We start from the raw sequence: 26148 nt of genomic DNA, 5'->3' as shown, positions 1-26148 counted from the left end.
GGCAGCACACATGGCCCATGGGCTGCATTTTGCCCATCCCTAATTTAGAGGTATATTACTACCTTTAACCCACGAATGAGTGTTAAACCCATTATGAGTATCAGGAGTCATTAAAAGCTTCACCATGTACACATTGCATAATCTCCTTATAAAGCTTTTTAAACCAGTAGCTATTGGCACATCCAGGGGTAGAAAATTCCCCAGTTCAACTAAGTGACATATGAAGAGGAACTTCCTGAAGTCATACCATCTCCTGCCGCTTGTTTCCACTTTCTGGAGTGTAGGTGAGTCTGTAGTGCTGGACAGCTCCTTCAGGTGGGTTCCAGTGGACTTGAATGCTGCTTGGTGTTTCTGAATCAATATAGAGGTTTGTGGGTGGGTTCTTCGCAGCTGCAAGAAGAAGAAAGGGAGAAGAGAGTTGACCTGTAGAAGTCAATCTTCCTCGTGCATCCCTAACAACTGCAAGAAGATACCTACAAAGTTCTTGCAACTTCAGTGTTCATTTCAACCATGTGTACATTTTTTTCCCTTTTCTCCATATTGAAAACATTTTCCAGATGTCTTCTTCTTCAGGACAATCAATGTTCTGTAATGCTAGCTTTGTACACAAGTTCCACTGAGCTTTGACCCAGTGGATGGGCCCAGTGGCTCCATCCCCATATTCAGGATGTCACTGTCCTGGCTTTGGAGGAAGAGACAGGGACAGCTCCATTGTATATAGATCTCAAGACAGGTGATAAGCCACCATCTATGCCCTGGCCTCATAGGGAGAGAGGAGGAAACAAATACAGTTCAATCTTGCCTAGACCCAGAAGCAGATGAAGGATACTCCCTCCATCCCAATTGCCACTGCCCTGGTCTTAGAGGTAGAGAAAAAGAGGAAAGTGCAACTCCATTGTGTCTAGGTCAAGAAGCAGATGAAAGGTCCTCCTTTCCATTACAACTACCACTACCCTAGTTTGAGAGAGAGAGAAGAGACACATGCAGCTCCATTGGCTCTTCCTCCCACACAACAACCATTGCTTTGGATTCTGTGGAACAAAGAAGAAGCAAGCAACAGGAAGATGGAATGAAAATGTTATAAGTCTCAACAGAAAAAAATCACTCTATCAAGCATATTATTTCTTACTCTTCCCCTTTTGAATTCTGCACAATATTTTGTGTTATCAACCAAGCTTATTGTTTTTCTGTTGTTTGTTTGTCTTACTGCTGGGCAAACCTAGAGACTTCTGACCGGGCTAGATGCAGCTGCCTGTGGATGCTTGAGTAGCCATTTACTCTTATCAAAAGGTGCCCGCTATGTAACTCATTAGAAAGTGGTTTGCCTTTCAGCTTCAGGGAAGACAGAAAAGAGACTGGGAGGGGTGAGACAACAGAGTTACTCCAGGGCACAAGAGAAAACAGATCTTGGAGGAATGCAATTGCTTAGGTGAATGAAGGGATGTTTCAACAAAGCCTCTCTGAACCTTGAAAAGGAATGGCTAAGATGAGACAGCAGTCTCAAAAGATGAAAACAAAACTGTTCAGAGTGTATCCTGAGGCAGCATGTATATTTGATCAAAGACAAAGGAGAGGAACTTAGTAAACAATACTGGGTCTTGTTTTCTGCAACTGCACTACACTGTTTTGGGTAAGCGAGGAATCCAGCTTCTTTCTGAGTTTTTTAAAAAGGTTTTAGAGCTGCATTTTGAGACAAAGAAATGCCAGAGTTCATGTCCAAAAGGAAAGGCCATTCTCCAGTCATAGGAACATAGCAAACTGCATCATGCTGATTTTAGACCATTGCTCTATCTCGCCCCATGCTGAGGAATATTAATTTTCAAGTACAACTGCTAAAATTCCTAAGACGTGGCTACAAAAAGCTCTGGTACAAGTTATTCAGTATAGGGTCCCATGTCGATGGGACGTTGAATCAATTATAGGGTTTATTCCAAATGTCAAAAGAACTATCCATGGTTCAGCACCTTGGATAGCTCTCTTAAAATTCACTTTAAGGACTTTATCACACACAAAAGGCAAACCAGCATAGCAGCTGGCCATCACCTTTGTGTTTCCTGCTACTGGTTTGTCAGTTCTTTCCCAATGATTCTCCCATCCCTGCTATTGATGGGTAAAACTTAAAGACTTCATTCTAAGGACTTTATCACACAAGGCAGGCCAACAAGCATTGCAGCTGGCTACCAATCCAACAAAATTCCCATCACCTACCATGGTTCAATAGGTCCCTTCTTTTGAGCCAGCATGGTAACAGTAAAGTGGCATACTGGCACAGAAGGAGAAGAGACCAAAGGGTGGGATTCTCCTCCCCTCTCCCTTTTCCATCTCCCCCTTGCCATTCCCATGATTGCTTTCTTCTTTTATTTTAAATGTGATGTTTTTGATATTTTTTAAATGCTGGAATTGCGCAATTGTACTAGGCATAGAAATAATAATTTAAAAGGAACTGTATTAGTCAGGAAGGCAGGATTACAAGGGTGATTGCAGGAGCATATGATGGTGAATTGGTGAAACACAAAGTTTAAAAACTTGGCATATATTAAATGTCCTTTGACCAGTAGCTAGCCATGTGGAGTGTCTCTGGCGTTGCTATAAGAAGGTCCTCCATTGTGCATGTGGCAGGGCTCAGGCTGCATTGTAATAGGTGGCCTGTGGTTTGCTCTTCTCCACACTTGCATGTTGTGGACTCCATTTTATAGCCCCATTTCTTAAGGTTGGCTCTGCATCTCGTGGTGTCAGAACGCAATCTGTTCAGTGCCTTCTAAGTTGCCCAGTCTTCTGTGTGCCCAGGAGGGAATCTCTCATTTGGTATCAGCCATGGATTGACGTGCTAAGTTTTAGCCTGCTACTTTTGGACTCTTGCTTGCTGAAGTGTTCCTGCGACTATCTCTGTAGATCTTAGAAAAGTATTTCTTGATTTAAGGCGTTGGCATGCTGGCTGATATCTGAACAGGGGATGGGCCAGAGATTTCACTGACTCATGATTACCTCCCCAAATGAAGTGTTTTGTTTCTCCTCTCCTGAGAACTTTGTTAGGCACCAAAGGATGGTAGTAATTGGTGACTTTAACAGTAAGGTCCCGCCATCCTACAACAGTGGAAGATGGCACTGAAGATACACCCCAGACCTCCTATTTGTGAGTGACAGCATTGTGCAGCAATGCACTAATTCAGTGGGAGCACCAATACCATACACACAGCACCGACCAATAGTATGGCAATTGCTCCCAACTATAAGGCCTCAGGAAGTCCAATTTAAATGGAGGCACCATAGATAACATGTCTTAGTGTGCCACAGAAGAAGGCATAGAAAATTTCTTTTCTAAGTCTTTTACCATGAAAACCTATGACAAGCCAATCCAAAATTAAATATGACATAGCACCAGAAACTGAGACTCCCAGGTTGGAAGGCACTCAAAAAGCTACTGGGGTACAACAATTGGATTCAAACTCAAAGGACATTCAGCTGTTGACATTCTCAGAGGTGAAAGGAAAATCCAAAACTGCACAACTCATAGGAGCATGGGATGTCAGGAGCCTTATAAATGCCTGGCTTTAAATCTTGTGTGTATTTAAATGCCTTTCTTTTGAAATATTCAGAATTCTTGAACTTGAGTTGAAACCTGGTGGTGGCCTAACCTCCTTGGCCTACTACTACACATCCATAATAATATATAGGTCATCTTTTCATCGTCACAGAGCTTCGGCTTCTCCTTGGCAGCTTGGAGAGCAGCCATAGCCTGGGGCAAAATATAGTCAATAATCCTTTAGTTTGGCTTCAATGAAACGAAAACTGCACAAACAAAAGGAGCGGAATCAATGAGGTTTCACGTGAGCTGTGCAGGGTCCCCAACAGAACACTCTATGGTTACCCCAGGCCCTGCTAAAAGCAGAAAAGAATTGCCTCTTTTGCTCTTGTAAGTAAAAGGTTTAACAACAGAAATTTCACGCCTGGGAATACTTTGCCCTTGCCCGTCCTCCAAGTCTCATGGACTTCTTTTTTCAATTGTGGGTCACCCAAAACTTTTGCTTCACTGTTGAGATAGATGTAGCAGATCACCTATGTTTGCAGTAGTGCATTTGAATATATTTTAGCCTCTGTGCCTCAAGGGCTCTATTTACAGTATGCAGTTAGAGCACAGATTTTACATTAATGGCAATGGCTTCATCTTACAGAATCCTGGGATTTGTGAGGTATTTGGAATCCTCTGCCAGAAAACTCTTATCTGCACCAAATTACAAGTTCAAGTTCTAAGATTCATGCAGTTGTATTGGTGATATAATAATTATGCAATGTGAATGGGGCCATGGCTTAAAATACTAAGTCATTTCCTAAATATGGCACTGAAAGCATGGCTTCTGAATGGCCCAAGCTCTGTTGGTCTTCATTAGTGGGAACTGGCAATTCCATGATTTCTGTGTCCAATCAAGGACCACTGTGTCATTACTATGTGACCAAGCCAGCAAAGTGACCATTGCGCAATGGGCATGTTTCCGCCCTTCTCCCCAAGGGGACGCAGAGTGGATTACAGCATATATAAACAGACACAGGCAAACATTCAATGCCTTCTTTTAATGACAATACAGTGAGGCACAAATATACAGACAAAAGCAGAGACTTCTTTTTTCATTTCCATCTTCTGGAGGCAGTGCTAAGCCCTGGCTCTGGGGGAGGTGCTGTTTTCCATTTCCAAACCGAGGAGCCTGCAATAGTTCATAGACACCTCCTGGTCATGTGGCCGGCATGAGTACATGGAGCATCCTTTTTGCCTTTTCCCACCAAAGATTGATACTGACAAGCTGGAATGTGTCCAGAGGAGGGCGACTAAAATGATCAAGGGTCTGGAGAACAAGCCCTATGAGGAGCAGCATAAGGAGCTGGGCATATTTAGCCTGAAGAAGAGAAGGCTGAGAGGAGATATGGTAGCCATGTATAAATATGTGAGAGGAAGCCACAGGGAGGAGGGAGCAAGCTTGTTTTCTGCTTCCCTGGAGACTAGGACACAGAACAATGGCTTCAAACTACAAGAGAGGAGATTCCATCTGAATATGAGGAAGAACTTTCTGACTGTGAGAGTCGTTCAGCAGTGGAACTCTCTGCCCCGGAGTGTGGTGGAGGCTCCTTCTTTGGAAGCTTTTAAACACAGGCTGAATGGCCATCTGTCAGGGGTGATTTGAATGCAATATTCCTGCTTCTTGGCAGGGGGTTGGACTGGATGGCCCATGAGGTCTCTTCCAACTCTATGATTCTATGAAAGGTTGGTCAGCAGTTCAGCAGCACAAGGATTTAACCCACTGCGCCACTCATGAACTCTACCGATGCACATTAGGAACTTTTATTTATTTATTTACTTATTTATGTCATACATTTCTATCCCACCCTTCTCCACACAAGGGGGACTTTTGCCTGTCCTGTTATACATCTTTGTAATTCATGACAAGGATTTCTTAGCATCTCCACTACATAGCTAAGAATTCATAAAGTTACATAATGGAAGTGATGATATGGAATTTTGAGTCATGCTTATATTTTAAATGCCATAGGTTAAAAAGTGTTACTAGATGTTTTTGGACAACCAAAGAAACATTTCTAAAACTCTGCTGTATATATTTCCAAAAGGCCATTTGACCAGTGGTTTTCCAAAAAGGTTATGAATCCCATTTCCCAAATAGTTATGGAAATTCACATTTTCCAAAAATGCTTTCATTACTATAAGATCTTTCAGTAGTGGAATTCTGTCTGAAAGGGGAATGGACTCTCTTTTGGAGATATGCAAACAAAAGTTGGATGGGCATCTTTATGAAGTGCTGAAGTTCTATATTACTACATTGTAGGGGGTTGCACTGGATAGATAGCCCTTGTGGTCTCTTCCAAGTTTCTATGATTCTAGGGATGAGCTGGCTTTCTCCAAATAGTTCTTTTCTTGCTCCTCTGCCTGGTGTTTCTCTACTCATTTTGAATTCAACTGGGAAATTAGTTTAAATTAATTCCATATTTGGGGCTTGTACAGTTTGCTACAGAGGTCAGTTCCTTCAGGACATTTGCAACCCTCTCTTAACTCATACATAGTGATAGACACTCCAGAAAAGCAGACAGCTTTGATTTCATTTTCTCATTTTTGTGCTACTATGAACATATACACTCTTGAGCATAGCTTAGACACTATACCAAAGCAGTCTTTTCTGTACAATAATGCCAATCTTGCTTTGTTTATATGGAATTTTGCCAACATGCACATCTGCATTATTAATATAAGTGTTGCTGCTGTAGCCATGTCAGTGAGGGAATTTAACTTAATGATAGATACAAAGTTTACAATCGTATTCAGAAAGTTGAATGCCTGGAATTTCTAGCTATACTTCGTAAAACTTCTGCATGAAACTATGGAGAAATGAATCACGAATCAAGGGATATGAAAGGCACTGCAGACTACTTCAACCAGAGAAGTCAGCCATAGCAGAGCACCTGATGAACCAGCCTGGACACAGCATCTTATTTGAGAACACAGAAATGCTGGACCACTCTCACAACCACCATGTCAGACTACACAGAGAAGCCATTGAAATACACAAGCATGTGGACAATTTCAATAGAAAGGAGGAAAACATGAAAATGAACAAAATCTGGCTACCAGTATTAAAAAACTCTAAAATTACAACAGCACAACAACAGAGAGGAACCAAACAAGGACATCAAATCACATCTTAACAAAAGTTTGCTCCAGGCACTGTCAGGCCATTATATGCTAATCAAGGTGGTCAGTTGAAACATTCACACCTAGCTCCAGCAGACAAGAGTCCTTTGTCTCACCCTGGTCATTCCACAGATATATAAACCCTTTTTCCTAGTTCCAACAGACCTCACTACCTCTGAGGATGCTTGCCATAGATGCAGGCGAAACGTCAGGAGAAAATGCCTTTAGAACATGGCCATATAGCCCGAAAAAAACCTACAACAACCCTATGGAGAAATGCTAGCAGCTAACCTCAGAGATTCAGTGGCGTAAGATTTTCTCATGCCAACCTGCTGCAACCCTACAGTTATGTTAGCATATATAGTGGATGCATACCACATTGATCATTTTTGAATTGCACCTCTCTTCAGTTGGGCAATTGCTCCTGATACAATAAATAAGAAATCTTCCAGCATAGACATACACACTGCTGCTGCTGCCGAGTAGCTCAGCAAAAGCCTGTCTGACATGCCTGGCCCTACTAGCAGTGCTTCTACTACTGGTATCACTTCTTGCCTCTGGGAACACACAATCCCACCACTGTATGGAAAGGCAGTCTCATGGTGTGTCAGAGATTTCATCATTCCTCTAGTGCAGTGGTTCTCAACCTTCCTAATGCCCCAACCCCTTAATACAGTTTCTCATGTTGTGGTGACCTCCCAACCATCAAATTATTTTTGTTGTCATTTCATAACTGTAATTTTGCTACTGTTATAAATCGTAATGTAAATATCTGATCTGCAGGATGTGTTTTCATTCACTGGACCAAATTTGGCACAAATACCCAATATGCCCACATGTGAACACTGGTGGAGTTTGGGGAAAATAGATCTTGACATTTGGGAGTTGTACTTGCTGGGATTTATAGTTCACCTACAATCAAAGAGCATTCTGAACTCCACCAATGTTGGAATTGAACCAAAACTGGCACACAGAACTCCCATGACTAACAGAAAATACTGGAAGGGTTTGGTGGGCATTGACCTTGAGTTTTGGAGTTGTAGTTCACCTACATCCAGAGAGCCCTGTGGACTCAAACAATGATGGATCTGGACCAAACTTGGCACAAATACTCAATATGTCATGAACATTGGTGGAGTTTGGGGAAAATAAACCTTGGCATTTGGAAATTGTAGTTACTGGGATTTATAGTTCACCTACAATCAAAGAGCATTCTGAACCCCACCGATGATAAAATTGGGCCAAACTTCCCACACAGAACCCCCATGACCAACAGAAAAGACTGTGCTTTCTGATGGTCTTTGGTGACCCCTCTGACACCCCCTCGTGATCCCCCCAGAGGTCCCGACCCCCAGGTTGAGAAACACTGCTCTAGTGTTCACAATTGTTGTATTCTGACTTTAGGCAATGCTGAAGTGAGTCTGTCAGGTTCCTTTGACAAGTTTTTTCCCAGAAAGGCTTTTCCTTTTCCTTTGCCTTTCTCTGAGGATGACAGTGTGTGACTTATCCAAGGCCATCAAATTGGCTTCTATGGCAAGCTGAGGTTTGAACCCTCATCCCTGAAGTCATAGTCCAATGCTAAGACCACTACACCACACTGGCTTATCTTTCCAGTCATTTTGGCCTCTAGGGAGTGCTCATGCCTCCTATGTCCTTTTTTTTCAATTTCTTTGCATTCAATAAAACTGAGTTTGAATAATGAGTGCCTTTGTTTTACTTCAGTATACTTTTGAAATTGTTTGGTCAGGACTTAGGTGGATCAGCCCCTTCACAACAAAGTAAGTAAAGGTAAAGGTTTCCCCTGACATTAAGTCTATTCATGTCCACCTCTGGGGAGTGGTGCTCATCTCCATTTCTAAGCTGAGGAGCCAGCGTTGTCCGTAGAAATCTCCTAGGTCATGTGGCCAGCATGACTGGATCGAGTGTTGTTACCTTCCCTCCAAATTAGTATCTATTGATCTACTCACATTTGTATGTTTTCGAACTGCTAGGTTGGCAGAAGCTGGAGCTAACAGCGGGAGCCCACCCTGCTCCACGGATTTGAACCACCAACCTTTCGGTCAGCAAGTTCAGCAGCTCAGCAGTTTAACCCACTGCACCACCGGGGGCTCCCTCACAAAAAAGTAGAGCCTCGCTGCAACAAGTTAAACATGAGCCAACAATGTGATGTGGCGGCAAAAAAAGCCAATGGGATTTTGGCCTGCATCAATAGGAGCATAGTGTCTAGGTCCAGGGAAGTAATGGTACCCCTCTATTCTGCTTTGGTTAGACCACACCTGGAATATTGTGTCCAATTCTGGGCACCACAATTCAAGAGAGATATTGACAAGCTGGAATGTGTCCAGAGGAGGGCGACTAAAATGATCAAGGGTCTGGAGAACAAGCCCTATGAGGAGCGGCTTAAGGAGCTGGGCATGTTTAGCCTGAAGAAGAGAAGGCTGAGAGGAGATATGATAGCCATGTATAAATATGTGAGAGGAATCCACAGGGAGGAGGGAGCAAGCTTGTTTTCTGCTGACCTGGAGACTAGGACGTGGAACAATGGCTTCAAACTACACAAATAGGTGTGACCCTGGACTCATCGCTGAGCCTGGAACCCCAGGTTTCGGCGGCGACCAGGTGAGCATTTGCACAGATAAAGCTTGTGCGCCAGCTGCGCCCGTACCTTGGGAAATCTGACTTGGCCACTGTAGTCCTCGCTCTGGTTACATCCCGCCTAGACTACTGCAACGCTCTCTACGTGGGGTTGCCCTTGAAGACGGCCCGGAAGCTTCAATTAGTCCAGCCATGATTCTAACAGGAGCAGAACGCAGGGAGCATACAACCCCCCTGTTGTGCCAGCTCCACTGGCTGCCGATTTGCTACCGGGCTCAATTCAAGGTGCTGGCGTTGACCTATAAAGCCTTAAACGGTTCCGGCCCAAGCTACCTAGCTAACCGCATCTCTGCCTATGAACCCACCAGGACTTTGAGATCTTCCAGGGAGGCCCTGCCCTCAATCCCGGCTGCTTCTCAAGCACGGCTGGCGGGGATGAGAGATAGGGCCTTCTCGGTGGTGGCTCCTCGGCTGTGGAACGCCCTTCCTACGGACATTAGACTAGCACCATTGCTAATGGTATTCCGCAAAAAAGTGAAGACCTGGCTGTTTGTGCAGGTGCTCGAATAACTAGTGCAATGATTGGTAATGAACACAGGAATGGAACAATGGATGACGAATCTGGATTATGGTTTTGATGATGAGACGATAGTGATTGGTTACTGTAGTAATTGTCTAATTTATGTAATGTGTTAAGTCGTTAAATGTTTTTATACTGTTGCATTGAATTTTTGCTGCTTTATTGGTTGTGAACCGCTGTGAGTCGCCTTCGGGCTGAGAACAGCAATATATAAGTAAAGTAAATAAAATAAATAAATAAATAAGAAAGGAGATTCCATCTGAACATGAGGAAGAACTTCCTGACTGTGAGAGCTGTTCAGCAGTGGAACTCTCTGCCCCCGGAGCGTGGTGGAGGCTCCTTCTTTGGAAGCTTTTAAGCAGAGGCTGGATGGCCATCTGTCAGGGGTGATTTGAATGCAATATTCCTGCTTCTTGGCAGAATGGGGTTGGACTGGATGGCCCATGAGGTCTCTTCCAACTCTTTGATTCTATGATACTATGAATCTATGTTCTTTTGAATGATTTTTAAAACCCCGTTTTGCGTTATGAAGAAGCCAGCAAGCTTCAAATGCTAGACTAATGAATTTTCCACTTTTTGGTTAACATAGCAATATATATATATATATTCACAATGGTTAGCCATGGAAGAACAGAGTGGAGAAATATTGATCACAACTCAGCTGCTTCATGTGGACGAGTGCAAGACCATGAACTCGTGGATAGCTTGCCAGCAACAGCTGGCATCAGATGAGCTGCAGCCCTGTGGCAGCCTTCAGACATAAATATCCCAGGAAAAACTAACAAGCTGAGGGAAAGTAAATGAAGCTCTTGAAGGAGGGATTTGCTCAGAAAGCTCCCACAGGCCCTGAGGAATCTTGACGACATGATTTTGACAGGTGGAAGAAAGGTCAGAGGTTCGGAGGCTGCCCAGGAGGGAACAAATGTTCCCTGGCACAAGGGGTGCCATCTGCGCAAGCAGCCTTGGATTTGCTACAACACACACACACACATACCACTGCCACACAGATGAGCGAGAGCCATTCCCTTGGACAAACTGACAAAATGCAGCACCACATTCAGGAACTAGGCAAGCACTCTGCGGCATGCTATCTAATGTGAGCAATTGGATTTTTACTTTATTTATTTGCTATATTTATATCCCGCCCTTCTCAACCCAGAAAGGGACTCAGGTGCACAAAGGCACAATTCGATGCCATACATTGCATCAATATATATCTAGCATGAAAACATGTACATTAAAACACCCGCTAAAAACATATCAACAGTAAAATTGCTGAAACTACACAATCCAATAGCGTAGTCCAGGCCGTTCCAGTTATCATTGCACCATTCCATGTTCACACATTGCACTAATCTATTAATTTTCTAATGTACCTGGGACCACTTCAAAATTTGTGCCACTGGCTACAACTATTTCTTTCTATTTCTGCCAAGAAGCAAGAAAATTGCTTTCAAAGCACCCCCAACAGATGGCCATCCAGCCTCTGTTTAAAAGCCTTTCCTGTGGAATCTCCTTTCATAGAATCATAGAATCAAAGAGTTGGAAAAGACCTCATGGGCCATCCAGTCCAACCCCCTGCCAGGAAGCAGGAATATTGCATTCAAATCACCCCTGACAGATGGCCATCCAGCCTCTGTTTAAAAGCTTCCAAAGAAGGAGCCTCCACCACACTCTGGGGCAGAGAGTTCCACTGCTGAACGGCTCTCACAGTCAGGAAGTTCTTCCTCATGTTCAGATGGAATCTCCTCTCTTGTAGTTTGAAGCCATTGTTCCGCGTCCTAGTCTCCAAGGAAGCAGAAAAAAAGCTTGCTCCCTCCTCCCTGTGGCTTCCTCTCACATATTTCTACATGGCTATCATGTCTCCTCTCAGCCTTCTCTTCTTCAGGCTAAACATGCCCAGTTCCCTAAGCCGCTCCTCATAGGGCTTGTTCTCCAGATCTTTGATCATTTTAGTCGCCCTCCTCTGGACACATTCCAGCTTGTCAATATCTCTCTTGAATGGTGGTGCCCAGAATTGGACACAATATTCCAGGTGTGATCTAACCAGAGCAGAATAGAGGGGTAGCATGACTTCCCTGGACCTAGACACTATGCTCCTATTGATGCAGGCCAAAATCCCATTGGCTTTTTTTGCCGCCACATCACATTGTTGGCTCATGTTTAACTTGTTGTCCATGTGGACGCTAAGATCTTTTTCACACGTACTGCTCTCGAGCCAGGCATCCCCCATTCTGTATCTTTGCATTTCATTTTTTTCTGCCAAAGTGGAGTATCTTGCATTTGTCACTGTTGAACTTCATTTTGTTAGTTTTGGCCTATCTCTCTAATCTGTCAAGATCGTTTTGAATCCTGCTCCTGTCCTCTGGAGTATTGGCTATCACTCCCAATTTGGTGTCCTGTAGTTTGAAGCCATTGTTCTGCGTCCAAGTCTCCAGGGCAGCAGAAAACAAGCTTCCCCTCACATATTTATCCCTGTCCCTCATTATGTCTCCTCTCAGCCTTCTCTTCTGCAGGCTGAAAATGCCCAGCTCTTTAAGCCACTCCTCATAGGGCTTGTTCTCCAGACCCTTGCCCAGACTACATTTTCTCTTCTGGCTGTCTTATTGAGGAACAAATTGAAAAGGTCCCTAATATTGGAAAGGTCTCTAATGATCATTTAGTACTTTCTCTAATGGCAGCATTGTGAGTGGAATGGCAAGTCCACTCTGGGTTTTAGTCTGTACTTTCAGGATTACCTGAACACACTTTGCTCACTTTTGCTTTACATATTACATAAACTTTATGTTGCAGTCTGGATGCCTTTAAACTGTGAAAAACACTTGGAGGACACTTTACCTCCCTTTTAAAAATTCAGGATGCAACTGCAGCTTAATCCTTATTGTGATGGCTGCAGAAAGATAAGGACTGGAATTCTTCTCTTCTTGTCGTTTGCTCCTGTCTTGGTTAATCTCTTCTCATTCTGTATAAGTCTGTGTTCTTTCAGATGCCAGGTTAAAATATTTCCTATTTGGGCAGGTGCTTTAAACTTGTCTTTAATTAAGTTTGTATGAATGTCTGTTCCTAGTTTTTTTTTTAATTATATTGTATGCTTAATCATATTTCTTGCCCACTTTGGTGAGAATTGGATGTTGTAGGAATCCATGAAATAAAACAAAATAACTAGATAAATAAATAAGAATGAAAGAAGAGGATTACAAAAACTGATGCTCAAAGGACCTTAAGCTTCCCATTGTTCCTTGTAGCTTCTCTTTGTGGAAAGGAACAAATTAACCATGATGCCCTGTCAAGAATACCTATGAACTGATCTGTATGTATGAGTTTCATAGAATCTCAGAGTTGATCTTATTCTACCTCCTGTTGTGCAGGAACACAAAGCTAAAGCGCTCCTGAAAGATGTTCCTCCACGCTCTGATTAAAGACCTCCAAAGGAAGGCGAGTCCACCATCCTCTGAGTCAGTGTCTCACTATCGATTCATTCTTAGAGAAAATAAGAATGGCAATTGAGCTCCCCTGCGTGGTGATGGATACTTGATCCCCATGAGCTCTTCTACTACCATTAGATTGGAAAACTACACCTAGATATTTGAAGGATGTAACTTGTTCAATTTTATGACCATCTATGCTCCAAGAGTAAGTCCTGGGCCTATTAGCGAAAGCCATGATTTTGGTGTTATTGTAATTAAGTTGGAGCTGATCTGTGTTGCAATGTTGTATTGATGCTCTCAGAGCACTTTTGAGCCCAACGGGTGTTCTAGAGAGTACAGCAGCATCATCTGCATAAAGCAGGATGGAGATGTGTCTTCCCGCCAGCTTTGGGGGGTGGAAGTCCATATTTTGAAGCTGGTCCACTATGGAGTTTATATAGAAGTTGAACAGCAAAGGGGCCAGGACGCAGCCTTGCTTGACACCCTTGCTTGTTTCAACAGCCTCAGTGAGGTTGCCCTGTGGGTTGCATCTTACTTTGAGTGTGGTCTTTTCGTGAAGTTGCCATATTAGGTATAGTAGACGGCGATCAATTGTAGAACTCTCCAGTTTTTCCAAAAGTTTAACTCGTGAGATGGAATCAAATGCTGCTTTAAAGTCAATAAAAGCAGCATATAGTGAAGTTATGTTTTGGGAGGAATATTTTTCCACAAGATGTTGCAACACTAGGCACTGATCAATGGTGGATCGACCTTCCCTGAATCCAGCTTGCTCCTCAGCTAATATGCTTTCTTGTTCCAACCAATCTTTGAGTTTCCATTGGAGATGTCTAGCATATAGCTTGCTGATAGTGTTAAGGAGGCTGATTGGTCTATAGTTCGCAGGATCATCCTTTTTCCCTTTCTTTTTAATGTACCAAACATACCAAGTTTGTGTGAAAATGTGACTCTATTTCCTGTGCTGGTCAATGACTGAAATAAATGATTTGATTTGATTAGAGAAAATAAGTTCATCTTAATCTTTAGATAGAATCTTTTTCTTTTTGTAATTTAAATCCATTGATTCTTATTTATTTATTTATTTATTTATTTAATTTACTTTGCTTATATACCGCTGTTCTCAGCCCGGGGGCAACTCACAGTGTACAACATAGGAAGAACAAAATTCAAAATACAAGACACAGTATAAAATAATTCACAATCCAGCATTAAACAAAAAACATCGTCATTACTACGAAACCATTCCGCGTCGTCTCATCATCCAAACCACAATCCAGTATCATTTTCCGTTGTTCCATTCCTATAGTCATTACCAACCATTGCACTTCTTGTTCGAACGCCTTCTTGAACAATCAAGTCTTTAATTTCCTGCGGAATATCATCAGGGAAGGAGCCAGTCTTGTCCTAGTCTCTGGAGCAGCAGAAAACAAGCTAATTCTAGTTTCTACATGATATCATAGATTCATAGAATCATAGAATCAAAGAGTTGGAAGAGACCTCATGGGCCATCCAGTCCAACCCCCTGCCAAGAAGCAGGAATATTGCATTCAAATCACCCCTGACAGATGGCCATACAGCCTCTGTTTAAAAGCATCCAAAGAAGGAGCCTCCACCACACTCCAGGGCAGAGAGTTCCACTGCTGAACAGCTCTCACAGTCAGGAAATTCTTCCTCATGTTCAGATTGAATCTCCTCTCTTGTAGTGTGAAACCATTGTTCCGCGTACTAGTCTCCAGGGAAGCAGGAAACAAGCTTGCTCCCTCCTCCCTGTGGCTTCCTCTCACATATTTACACATGGCTATCATATCTCCTCTCAGTCTTCTCTTCTTCAGGCTAAACATGCCCAGCTCCTTAAGCCGCTCCTCATAGGACTTGTTCTCCAGACCCTTGATTGTTTTAGTCGCCCTCCTCTGGACACATTCCAGCTTGTCAATTGGACACAATATTCCAGGGATGGTCTAACCAAAGCGGAATAGAGGGGTAGCATTACTTCCCTAGATCTAGACACTATGCTCCTATTGATGCAGGCCAAAATCCCATTGGCTTTTTTTGCTGCCACATCACATTGTTGGCTCATGTTTAACTTGTTGTCCACGAGGACTCCAAGATCTTTTTCACACGTACTGCTCTCGAGCCAGGCATCGTCCCCCATTCTGAATCTTTGCAAGCACTCTGCGGCATGCTATCTAGTGTGAGGAAATTGAATTTTTACTTTATTTATTTGCCATATTTATATCCCGCCCTTCTTTAGATGTTTAAAGATAGTTATCATATCACCTCTCAATCTTTTTTTCTTTAAGATGAGGAGACATGATGACCATGTATAAATATGTGAGAGTAAGCCACAGGGAGGAAGGAGTAAGCTTGTTTTCTGCTGCCCTGGAGACTAGGACGCAGAACAATGGCTTCAAACTACAAGAAAGGAGATTCCACCTGAACATGAGGAAGAACTTCCTGACTGTGAGAGCCGTTCAGCAGTGGAACTCTCTGCCCCGGAGTGTGGTGGAGGCTCCTTCTTTGGAAGCTTTTAGACAGAGGCTGGATGGCCATCTGTCAGGGGTGCTTTGAATGGAATTTTCCTGCTTCTTGGCAGGGGTTGGACTGGATGGCCCATGAGGTTTATTCCATCTCTATAAGACTGGGGGAACCAAATTCCCATCAACACTCTTCTGCGTGCCCTGGCTGTAAATGGCATTACTATAACAGACTGGATCTTAACTAACATAATCTTAACCCACTTGTCCCTACGTGACTCCCCCCCCCCCCCCCCGCAGTCTTTTCACACACACATCAGTCCCATAAATTGAGCAATAATGATGAATTTCAACAGATACAATTTATTTAATAGTGGGAAGATTCAATAGGCTGATATTAAGAATCTCAGCCAAATGGGAATAGACTGTAGAGGAGGAACTATGTGAGTATGTTTTTGAATACTTTCTGCAGCCTTGGTGCAAAGGAATCAGGCAGCCCCAGAGTGTTTAATTATGTGCAATTAATGTAAATGCCAATGCCAATTTGGAATGAAAAGAATTTGTGCTCAGCAAAAATTGGTCTCAACTGGCCATACTTAGCAGCTAATCTATACTTTTTTCTCTCTCTGCATCAGAATGGAGAAGGTCCAGTCTTTGAGACAGAATCATAGAATCATATAATCAAAGAGTTGAAAGAGACCTCATGGGCCATCCGTTCCAACCCCATTCTGCCAAGAAGCAGGAATATTGCATTCAAATCACCCCTGACAGATGGCCATCCAGCCTATGTTTAAAAGCTTCAAAGAAGGAGCCTCCACCACACTCCAGGGCAGAGAGTTCCATTGCTGAACAGCTCTCACAGTCAGGAAGTTCTTCCTCATGTTCAGATGGAATCTCCTTTCTTGTCGTTTGAAGCCATTGTTCCTTGTCCTAGTCTCCAGGGAAGCAGAAAACAAGCTTGCTCCCTCCTCCCTGTGGCTTCCTCTCACATGACCCTCATTTCTCCTCTCAGCCTTCTCTTCTTCAGGCTAAACACACCCAGCTCCTTAAGCCGCTCCTCATAGGGCTTGTTCATTTTAGACCCTTGATCATTTTAGTCGCCCTCCTCTGGACACATTCCAGCTTGTCAATATCTCTCTTGAATTATGGTGCCCAGAATTGGACACAATATTCCAGGTGTGGTCTAACCAAAGCGGAATAGAGGGGTAGCATTCCTTCCCTAGATCTAGACACTATACTCCTATTGATGCAGGCCAAAATCCCATTGGCTTTTCTTGCCGCCACATCACATTGTTGGCTCATTTTTAACTTGTTGTCCACGAGAAATAATCCCTCCACTTTCAATGACCCTATGATAAGTTTACAACCCCTATTCACCCCCTCACAATTCCTTTGTTGCAGTTATTTGTCCGGAAATCATCAAAGAAAAGAACCAAACTATCCCTAAAAGTCAGTGCAAGTCAGGCAGTCATAAATTGATATATCATTGGAAAATATTATAAGACTCAGGAAAGTTGAAGACAGGGAAAATAAGGGAAGCTTCATTACAGATAAAGACTCAAATTCACAGCCTTAAAGTTTTCAGGACCTGGACAGAGCTATTAAAACGCTCTACATTGGCTACTGAGTGAGAATCACAGAAAAATTGGAAGAGACCCCAAGGTCAACCTAGTCCAATCCTATTCTGCCATGCAGGAATATATAATGCAAGCACTTTGACAGATGGCTATCCATCCTCTGTTCCAAGCTTTCCAGAAAAAGAGACTTCACCATGGTCCAAGGAAACATATTTCACTGTTGAACATCTTTTACCATCAGAAAGTTATTCCAAATATTAAGATGGAATCATAGAATCAAAGAGTTGGAAGAAACCCCATGGGCCATCCAGTCCAGCCCCCTGCCAAGAAGCAGGAATATTGCATTCAAATCACCCCTGACAGATGGCCATCCAGCCTCTGCTTAAAAGCTTCCAAAGAAGGAGCCTCCACCACACTCCGGGGCAGAGAGTTCCACTGCTGAACGGCTCTCACAGTCAGGAAGTTCTTCCTAATGTTCAGATGGAATCTCCTCTCTTGTAGTTTGAAGCCAATGTTCCGCGTCCTAGTCTCCAGGGAAGCAGAAAACAAGCTTGCTCCCTCCTCCCTGTGGCTTCTTCTCACATATTTATATATGGCTATCATATCTCCTCTCAGCCTTCTCTTATTCAGGCTAAACATGCCCAACTCCTTAAGCCTCTCCCCATAGGGCTTATTCTCCAGATCTTTGATCATTTGAATTCAATTTGAATTCAATTTGAATTCATTGCCCCATGTCTTTGAATGCATGTACAATGTCTAATCAACGCAATTTACCACTGCTTTAAGAACATGGTTCAGTGCTATGGAATCATGGGAGTTTAGTGAGGCACCAACACTCTTTGACAAAAAGACTAAATACCCTGTAAAACTACAATTCCCATGAATCCATAGAATTTAGTCATGGAACTTAAAATGGTGGCAAACGGCAGTAATTCTAAACTATAGATGAACACTATGTCTCTGAAACAGCAGAAAATAAGATTTCTCTATCCTCAATATGAGATCTTTTCAGATAATAGTAACAACAACAACAACAACTTTATTTATATACCGCTCTATCTCCCCTAGGGGACTCAGGGTGATTTCCAAATAGCAAAACACCAACATACAGAGTACGCAAAACATAAGCATAGAATTATCGAAACAACACAGATACATTAAAAACCAATCCCATATTTAAACATGATTATCACGTCTCTTCTCAACCTTCTCTTCTCCAGGCCAAACAGTCCCAACTACTTCATCTGCTTTCATAGGTCTTGCTTTCAGACCTTTGACCATTTTGGTCAACCTCCTCTGGACACATTCAGTTTGACAATATGCTTTTTGAATTGTGGTGCTCAGAACTGGATAATATTTTCCAGGTGAGGTCTGGCCCAAGAAAAATAGAGTGGTGTAGAAATAGTTTAACACTAAACTATAGCTCAGTTCTTTACTTGCCCATAGTCTTGAGCCATAGCAATTAAAGTAGTGTCAAATTGCAGTAATTCAACAGTGCTTCTGCGCATCCTTTGCTCATTATGGTCCCACTGATTTGGCTGGTTTACAAATAAACGACAACCCCAAAGTTGCACTCAAGATATGCCCTTCTGCAGTTTGTTTGTTTGCTTGTTGGTTTAATTTATTTATATCCCTCTTTTCGAACAGAAAATTCACATGTCTAATTGCAATCATAAAATCTTTTTCTTGTAAAAAGTATATTATAACTGCAATAAGAAAAATGTGTGGAGCAAATCAATATAATATTTCTGCAATTTTAAAAACTTTCAGCAGTAGTTGAAGGAGGCAACAAAATCAATATAATACTTTTTTAAAACTTTAAGAGGAAGCTGAAAAAGGCAATAAAATGACTTCTATGAAAATTATGGTAGAATAAGGAAGACTCAATTTGTTTTCCAAAAGTGCCTTTGGGGGTGTGAAGTTTAATAACAAACTTGCTACCATTACTTCTATTGGACAAGTAAGCTATCCAAATAAGGATGTTACCCAGGTCATTACTAGGGGAAAATATCTTTTTAAAGTTCACCTGGATCAAAAGTTATTATTGCTGTGGATGTTACTGTGTGACTTCACATTGTTTTTGACCTATAACAACTTGAAGGTGAATCTATGAGGTTTTCTTAGCAACACTTATTCAGGAGGGGTTCCATTGCCATCCTCTGAGGCTGAAAATGTGTGACATGCTCATGTTTTCCAAAGTCGTAGTCTAATGATCAAACTACTACACCTTGCTGCCTCTCAACAAATACGGTAAATCTGGCCCATTCTTTTCTGGAGAACTTTCAGTTCTTTTGTTCCACAGGATGTCCACAAAAACTCTGCTTTGGATCTTGGATATACTTGTTGTAGCCCAGGTGCCTGTGTGACTCCTTTTCACCCAAACACCTCACCGTTCAATAATAAGTAATAAGTTTATTAAGAAAAGAGTATATAATAGAAAAGGCAATTTCAAAAATGAGTAGACAATAATCCAAAAGTCATTTTAAAATCAGCAGACTAAGCAATCACTAAGGTACAATAAAACAAACCAGACTGTAAAAGCATTTTCAAAGTTATATCCACAAGCTTGATATTCTTGATCATAGCAAATAGCAATGACCAACACTGAAAATGAATCCAAAATCCCAAAAGATAAAAACAAGAAACTGTAATCCAGGGTTTTCAAGATTTAAACCAAAATTATATCCAAAGGCTTGAAAACTTGTACATAACTATAATCCAAAGGCTTGAAAACTTGAACCAAGAATTGCAATCCAATCAAGAGGCATTGATCTTAAACAAGAAAGCAAGATACAGAACCAAAGACAAGCACTCCTAACTCGGAGTTCCCAAGACAGACGACTTGACCGATGAAAATCTAACATTAATCTCACAAAGAACATTATCTCAAAATTCCTACCCATGACATCACTCTTTCTCACATCTGGGTTCCCTTTGCTTATGTTTCAGCCTCTGGGAACAACGAATTTGTCTCTGCTTCACACTATCTCTTCATAACTGTAATTGTGTTATAGACAGAGCTCATGTCTCCTTCACATTCCTTTCAGAGTCAATCCCTGACGGATTCTCATGTGAACCACTTTCAGTTTCCCTAACAACAGATCTGATCCAAGCACTTCCATTTCCCCCCACAGAAGTAACAGGCTCAGAAGTGAAAACCTCAGACTCCACCAAAAAGTCCCCCTCCTCATCCTCAGAGACTTCACAGGCCTCAACACTTGCTTTGCGATACTACAAACATTAAATGATGCCCATCCAAATGTAGATGGCATCATGTACTTGGGATAGATACCAAGACATGAATCAGCATTCTTAAACAGGAATCAAGCCGGTTTCTGAAAAAGTATGTGCATTTTCTGCTGACAGTTTTTTCCCCAATCTAAGGTAAAATACATTAAGATCCCTATATTCACAGGGAATAGGTTTCCAACCAGACTGCAATCACTTGAAACTACAGATGAAACTGACAGCTTTTAAAATACCTTACTTTTGGTTTCATCATACCATAAAGTCACCTTGGAGGACCTTGAAACTCCAAAGATATCATCTCTAGGAATTTTCTAGATCCTGCAGAGTGGTTCGGTGTTAACCTCTGAGGGAAGCATGCCATAGAAGAGGGGTCCTCAAACTAAGGCCTGGTGGCCAGATACTGCTCTTCAAAGTCATTTGAAGATACTGCCCTTCAAAGTCATTGCTCTGGGTAAACCTAAGTCTGAAACAACTTGAAAGCACACAGCAACAACAATCCTATCTCATCACCCTCCAACAGTTTGAGGGACTGTGACCTGGCCCTCTGTTTGAGGACCCCTGCCATAGAATCACCTGAGGGACCTAACAAATTCCTAAAGAGACCATTTGTCCCCAGGTGTAGGTAAGTGAAACCAAACTTGAATTTCTACAGTTGAAACAGTGCATGATCAATTGCTCTGGCATATTTGGTTTATGGTCCCCTTTCCTAGCCTGGCAACTTCCAAATGATTATGACTCCCATCAGGATGGTCTCTTTGGCTGAGCTTTAAATAACTCTTTTTTGAACTTCAACTCCCAGAATCTCACAGTCAAGCTAATTCTAGGAGCCCCCCTCCCCGCCCCTGGCCAAAAAAATATATGCAAACACAGTATTTTAAAATGACTGTATTGGAGGTGTGAATCTTTACTTATTTTGTTCCAACCCACAAAGACTTAAAAAAACAAAACAAAGTACAATAAAATGGGGTTATATACATTTTTTGGAACTTTCTCACATTTTATGATTTCTGTGAAAAATTCACAAAAAAACTTTAATTGAGCATAACATGTTTTCATGCAACCCAGGGCAACAAAATATGATCTTTCTACTCTTCTATGGGATCAGAAAAAGTACAGTATTTCCCGTCCCTTTTATCTACAGATTTTATATCCACAGTTCCCTGGCTCAAAAAAATGTCTTCCATGAAAGTGATTGTGCAATTTCGTGCAATTCTATGGTATGATTCCAACCCAAGGATAGTCCAAATATAAAGTTTGCTACAATCCACAATTTCAGGTATTTAGGGGAATCTTGGAATGTATCCCCTGCATATATAGGAGTTGTATTCTAAATAATACTTACACTCCTTTGTTCAGCAGGGTATATTGCTTCTGTTATCAGGGATGAGAAAATGTGATATGACCTTCTTGCTCATTACTCTTTTTCCCTATTAGCTTCTAATTCTGCTGCCACAGCTTCTTGCAATACATTTTCATTCTCGACTTGAAGGGCAGCCATTCTGTTCCACATCAGAAAACCAGGCCTTGGAGAAGCCTCACTTTTATTCACAGACTTCAAAAAGAATGTTTTCTCATGGGGAATACCAAAGGAGGGAAAACTGAATTGCGTTCCCTCCTGCTGAGTTTGAGAGTCCGGGAATCTTTCAGTGACGGCCTTTGAAGTTCATCAATTTTTGAAAGATTCCCTTTGCCAATTTTCAAGGGTTCCCCAAACAGACATTATAATATTCTCTGTCCTTCTTCCTGTGTCTTTTAAACTCATCTCTCATTTTAAAAGAGCACAACCTTGCATCTTAACAGAAACTAGAAACTACAGGGTTAAATTAAACCTTGTGCAGGTCAAATCAAATACCAGTGTAAAGAGAAATGTGTAGAAGACTCTCATGAGTTTTGAGTTTTTGGTTGTAGGACTTGCAGGACTTCGTTAAAAAAAAAAGTAAAACATTTTTTTACAATTTCTTAAAACTTTTTTTAGCTAAAGCCAGCTGTGCATCTGTGATAAAATAAATCAGCCCTCACTTATCAGAAATAACACTTTCTATAGCAGTAGGGAAGTAAATTAATGTGGTAAATATTATGTAGCAGCAGTAAAATAACAAATTGGCAGACCTCTTTACAGCGCCAGCTTTGGGGTAGGTCTTTATCTGTACTGATTGCAATGAAACTCAAAACTGTCACTGAAGCAAAATTAGGACATTGGATGTTCTCAAATGTACCATGAGTCTGGAACTTCAATTCAAGGAGTTTAAACAGTTTGATATTTCACACCATGATCTATCGTGATTTGTTTGTTATCATCTGTATAGTTTGGGTATCAGCCAGCACATCAATGACTTAAATAAAGACATAGCTTTCTTAGATCTACAGAGACACTCGGAACACCTCAGCAAGCGAGAGTCCAAAAGTGGCAGGCCCAAACCCAGCACCTCAATCCATGGGCGATACCAGATGAGAGACTCCCCCCTGGGCACACAGAAGACTGGGCGACTTGGAAGGCGCTGAACAGACTGCACTCTGACACCACGAGATGCAGAGCCAATCTTAAGAAATGGGGCTACTGGGTGGAATCCACGGCATGTGAGTGTGGAGAAGAACAAACCACTGACCACCTGCTGCAATGTACCTTGAGCCCTGCCACATGCACAATGGAGGACCTCCTTGCGGCAACACCAGAAGCACTCCAAGTGGCCAGATACTGGTCAAAGGACATTTAACCAACTACCAAGTTTGCAAAATCTATGTTTGGGTTTTTTTTTTTTATCTGTGTGTTTGTTTTGTTCTGTTAGAAATGTAATACAATGGTATGGCTGATGACACGATAAATAAATAAATCTGTATAGTTAGCCTCAGTGATGTACCAAACTCCCCACAATTTTTGGCAGATCTTTAGACATCTCAGCTGAAAATGGAACCGTGGCTTGTGGTTTCTACTAGCAATAGAAGACACATGTTATGTTCCACCAAATACACATTTTCTGGACTTTATCTTAAGAATACTTTTTGAACCTGAACCTGGAACTGAAATATTTGAAGAGGTAAGTGTCTTTTCTGTATCTTAGGATAAGGTGTTGAAAGCACATTGTGGTTAATTGTAGTAGTAGTAGTAGTAGTAGTTGTTGTTGTTGTTGTTGTTGTATGCCTTGAAAACATTTCTGATTGATGGCAATCCTAAGGAGGTTTTTTCCCTGTAAGATTTGTTGGGGTGGGGATCAATCCCTGGCCTCCAAACCCAATGCTCAAATCACAATACCACACAGGTTCACACTACCAGAAAAAAAAAATCTTCCCAATTAGGGATTTCTTGAAGGTGGCACCTTGACTGTAGCTTTCTATCAGAAAGACTTTGATCCAGGATCTGAACAGTGGATTCCACTGCTTCTTCCAGAATCAAAAATTCCCCTTTTATGTCCAACTTTTATCCTATGCACCCAATAAATCTCCTCCACTTCTTGACACTGGAGAAGGCTACAATGACAGGAAGAGGAAGAGAACATCCCAATTCTATTGGTGTTAAATATGAATTTACACAATTGAATAAGGAAGTTCAATTGGATTTTGGTCTTGGGCTTTTAGGTGAACTACAAAGGCTAAGGTTGTTGTGTAGAGTATTCCAGGCCTTCATATATCAGGACCAGGACATAACATGTAGAGGTGAAAGAGGACAGAAGAGAGTAGTGGGTCAAATAGATCAGTTGGGGTGGATCTAGACAGCCCCTTTATTATGGAAACTTCCACAATAAAAAGGGGGCTGTCCAGACAACATTCTGGGTAACCCATTATGCAAAGTAAGCATTTGCAGTATAGTTGATTTTGCCCAGGGGCGCTCTTGAGGTGCTCTCTGGGGAAAATAGACCTTGACATATGTGAGTTGTAGTTACTGGGATGTATAGTTCACCTACAATCAAAGAGCATTCTGAACTCCACCAATGATGGAACTGAACCAAATATGGCACACAGAATTCCCACGACGAACTGAAAATATATATCAATGATTGGTTGGGGAGGGGGGGGGCAAATACTGTTTGCTTATTGTTGAAAATTACCTAGGGCCGCCTCTGGTAACCTGGAATTAATTTGCCACAAACCAGGAAATTTGATAGTGGTTTTATTCCTCAACTTCTTAGAATACTGTGGAAAGCTATGGGAATACCAATCCCCCTCCCCACAAGACCCCCTAAACACAAAAAAGGGAAAAGAATTCACCCTGCATCCATGCTGGAGTTCTCCACAGATATATAACCCCAATTTTCCTAGTTTGCAACAGATCTCACAACTTCTGAGGATGCCTGCCATAGATGCAGGTGAAACGTCAGGAGAGAATGCTTCTGGGACATGGCCATACAGCCTGGAAAACCTACAACAACCCCGAAAGAGCTCTTTCCCTAAGATTCCCCTCTCTTGCCCTGAAAACCAAAGAAGAGGTTCAGGTCCTTAGATTGGAAACCCTACCACTGACTCATTTTGAGCAGACCACATTTTGGCTAAGTGATTGGCCTACTTTGATTACTGTGATATTAACATTTAATTAACATATTCATTTCGAGTCCATCTTGCTCCCAATAATGGGACTCAAGGTGGCTATCTTTTGAAGACTGTATGTATATCAGCTCCTTCCTTTTTAAGAAAAGTTCTTTTTATAAATTGTTATTTTTATCTCTTGCAAGTTGTTTTGAGAGACAAAGCCCAAAAGCAGAATGAACAACAAATCGATATCATTCAAAACAATTGCTGCTGATTCCAGGACAGCTCGTAATTGGAGCCTCAATAATGGCAAAAATTCAAAGAAGTGGCTATATGAGAAGGATGGAGGATGGGTCTTAAATGAATCGTGTTCCACTCACTGCCAACAAAGCTATTAGTCAGAAACTGTTAATTAAAAGAGAACCTTCAGGGAGGACCCTTTCTAACCCCGTATCCTTTTGTTGTACCAAGGAAAAATCAGCCTCTACCTTGACGCAGGATTCTCTGGCACCTTCTCTTTCATTTGCGAAAGTGCCCCCGCTGTGAAGCATGACTCAGCACCTTAAACACATTCACACAGCCTTGCTTACCTGTCTCAGAAGACTGCTGTGTCATCACAAGCAACAAACTTCAGTATTCAAATGTCTATTCCATTAATTCAGACAAAGTAGAGAGCAGTGAAGTTACTTCATGAATATATATGCACTAGTCAAATGAACTACACTTTCCCAATGGACACCTTTTGCGAAGATGTTTGATTGTGTTCTTTTTATAAGTCATGTTGTACTCTGGGTTCGGAGCTATATTCACTTTCAAATGTGGGAAATGCAACTAAGTTCAGCCTGTTACCTGTGTCTTACAGAGAGCAGTAGTGATTGAGTTAAATAGCGTCTCAGTGACCTAAAGTTTCCTTAAGTCTTACCCACTTATTCTGACTGCAGTGAAGTATTGATATTCTTCCATCACTTCCTCCAGGACTGTTTACAGGGAGTGGCGATGTCTTTGTATGATATGTGATGTTATTTTATGTGATGTGTTCAATAATGTTTAATGTTTTATCAGGGGAGGGTCAATTTTGATGTTTTATAGGTTCTTG

The 26148-nt window shown here is 41.8% G+C and overlaps 1 protein-coding gene across 1 annotated transcript in view; it reads right to left on the bottom strand.

The window, feature by feature from the left end:
• The window catches only part of COL20A1 (collagen type XX alpha 1 chain), a 184717-nt gene that overhangs the window by 97633 nt on the left and 60936 nt on the right, over positions 1 to 26148 (bottom strand). Inside the window, exon 19 of the mRNA XM_067468230.1 lies at positions 248 to 390. Coding sequence (XP_067324331.1) covers positions 248 to 390 — 143 coding nt within the window. The remainder of the gene's footprint in view (positions 1 to 247; positions 391 to 26148) is intronic.

Source organism: Anolis sagrei, chromosome 4 (assembly GCF_037176765.1).
Source record: "Anolis sagrei isolate rAnoSag1 chromosome 4, rAnoSag1.mat, whole genome shotgun sequence".
In the NCBI taxonomy this organism is placed as follows: domain Eukaryota; kingdom Metazoa; phylum Chordata; class Lepidosauria; order Squamata; family Dactyloidae; genus Anolis; species Anolis sagrei.
Note: the sequence above shows the minus strand (reverse complement) of the source record. Positions and strands in the feature narration are given on the sequence as shown.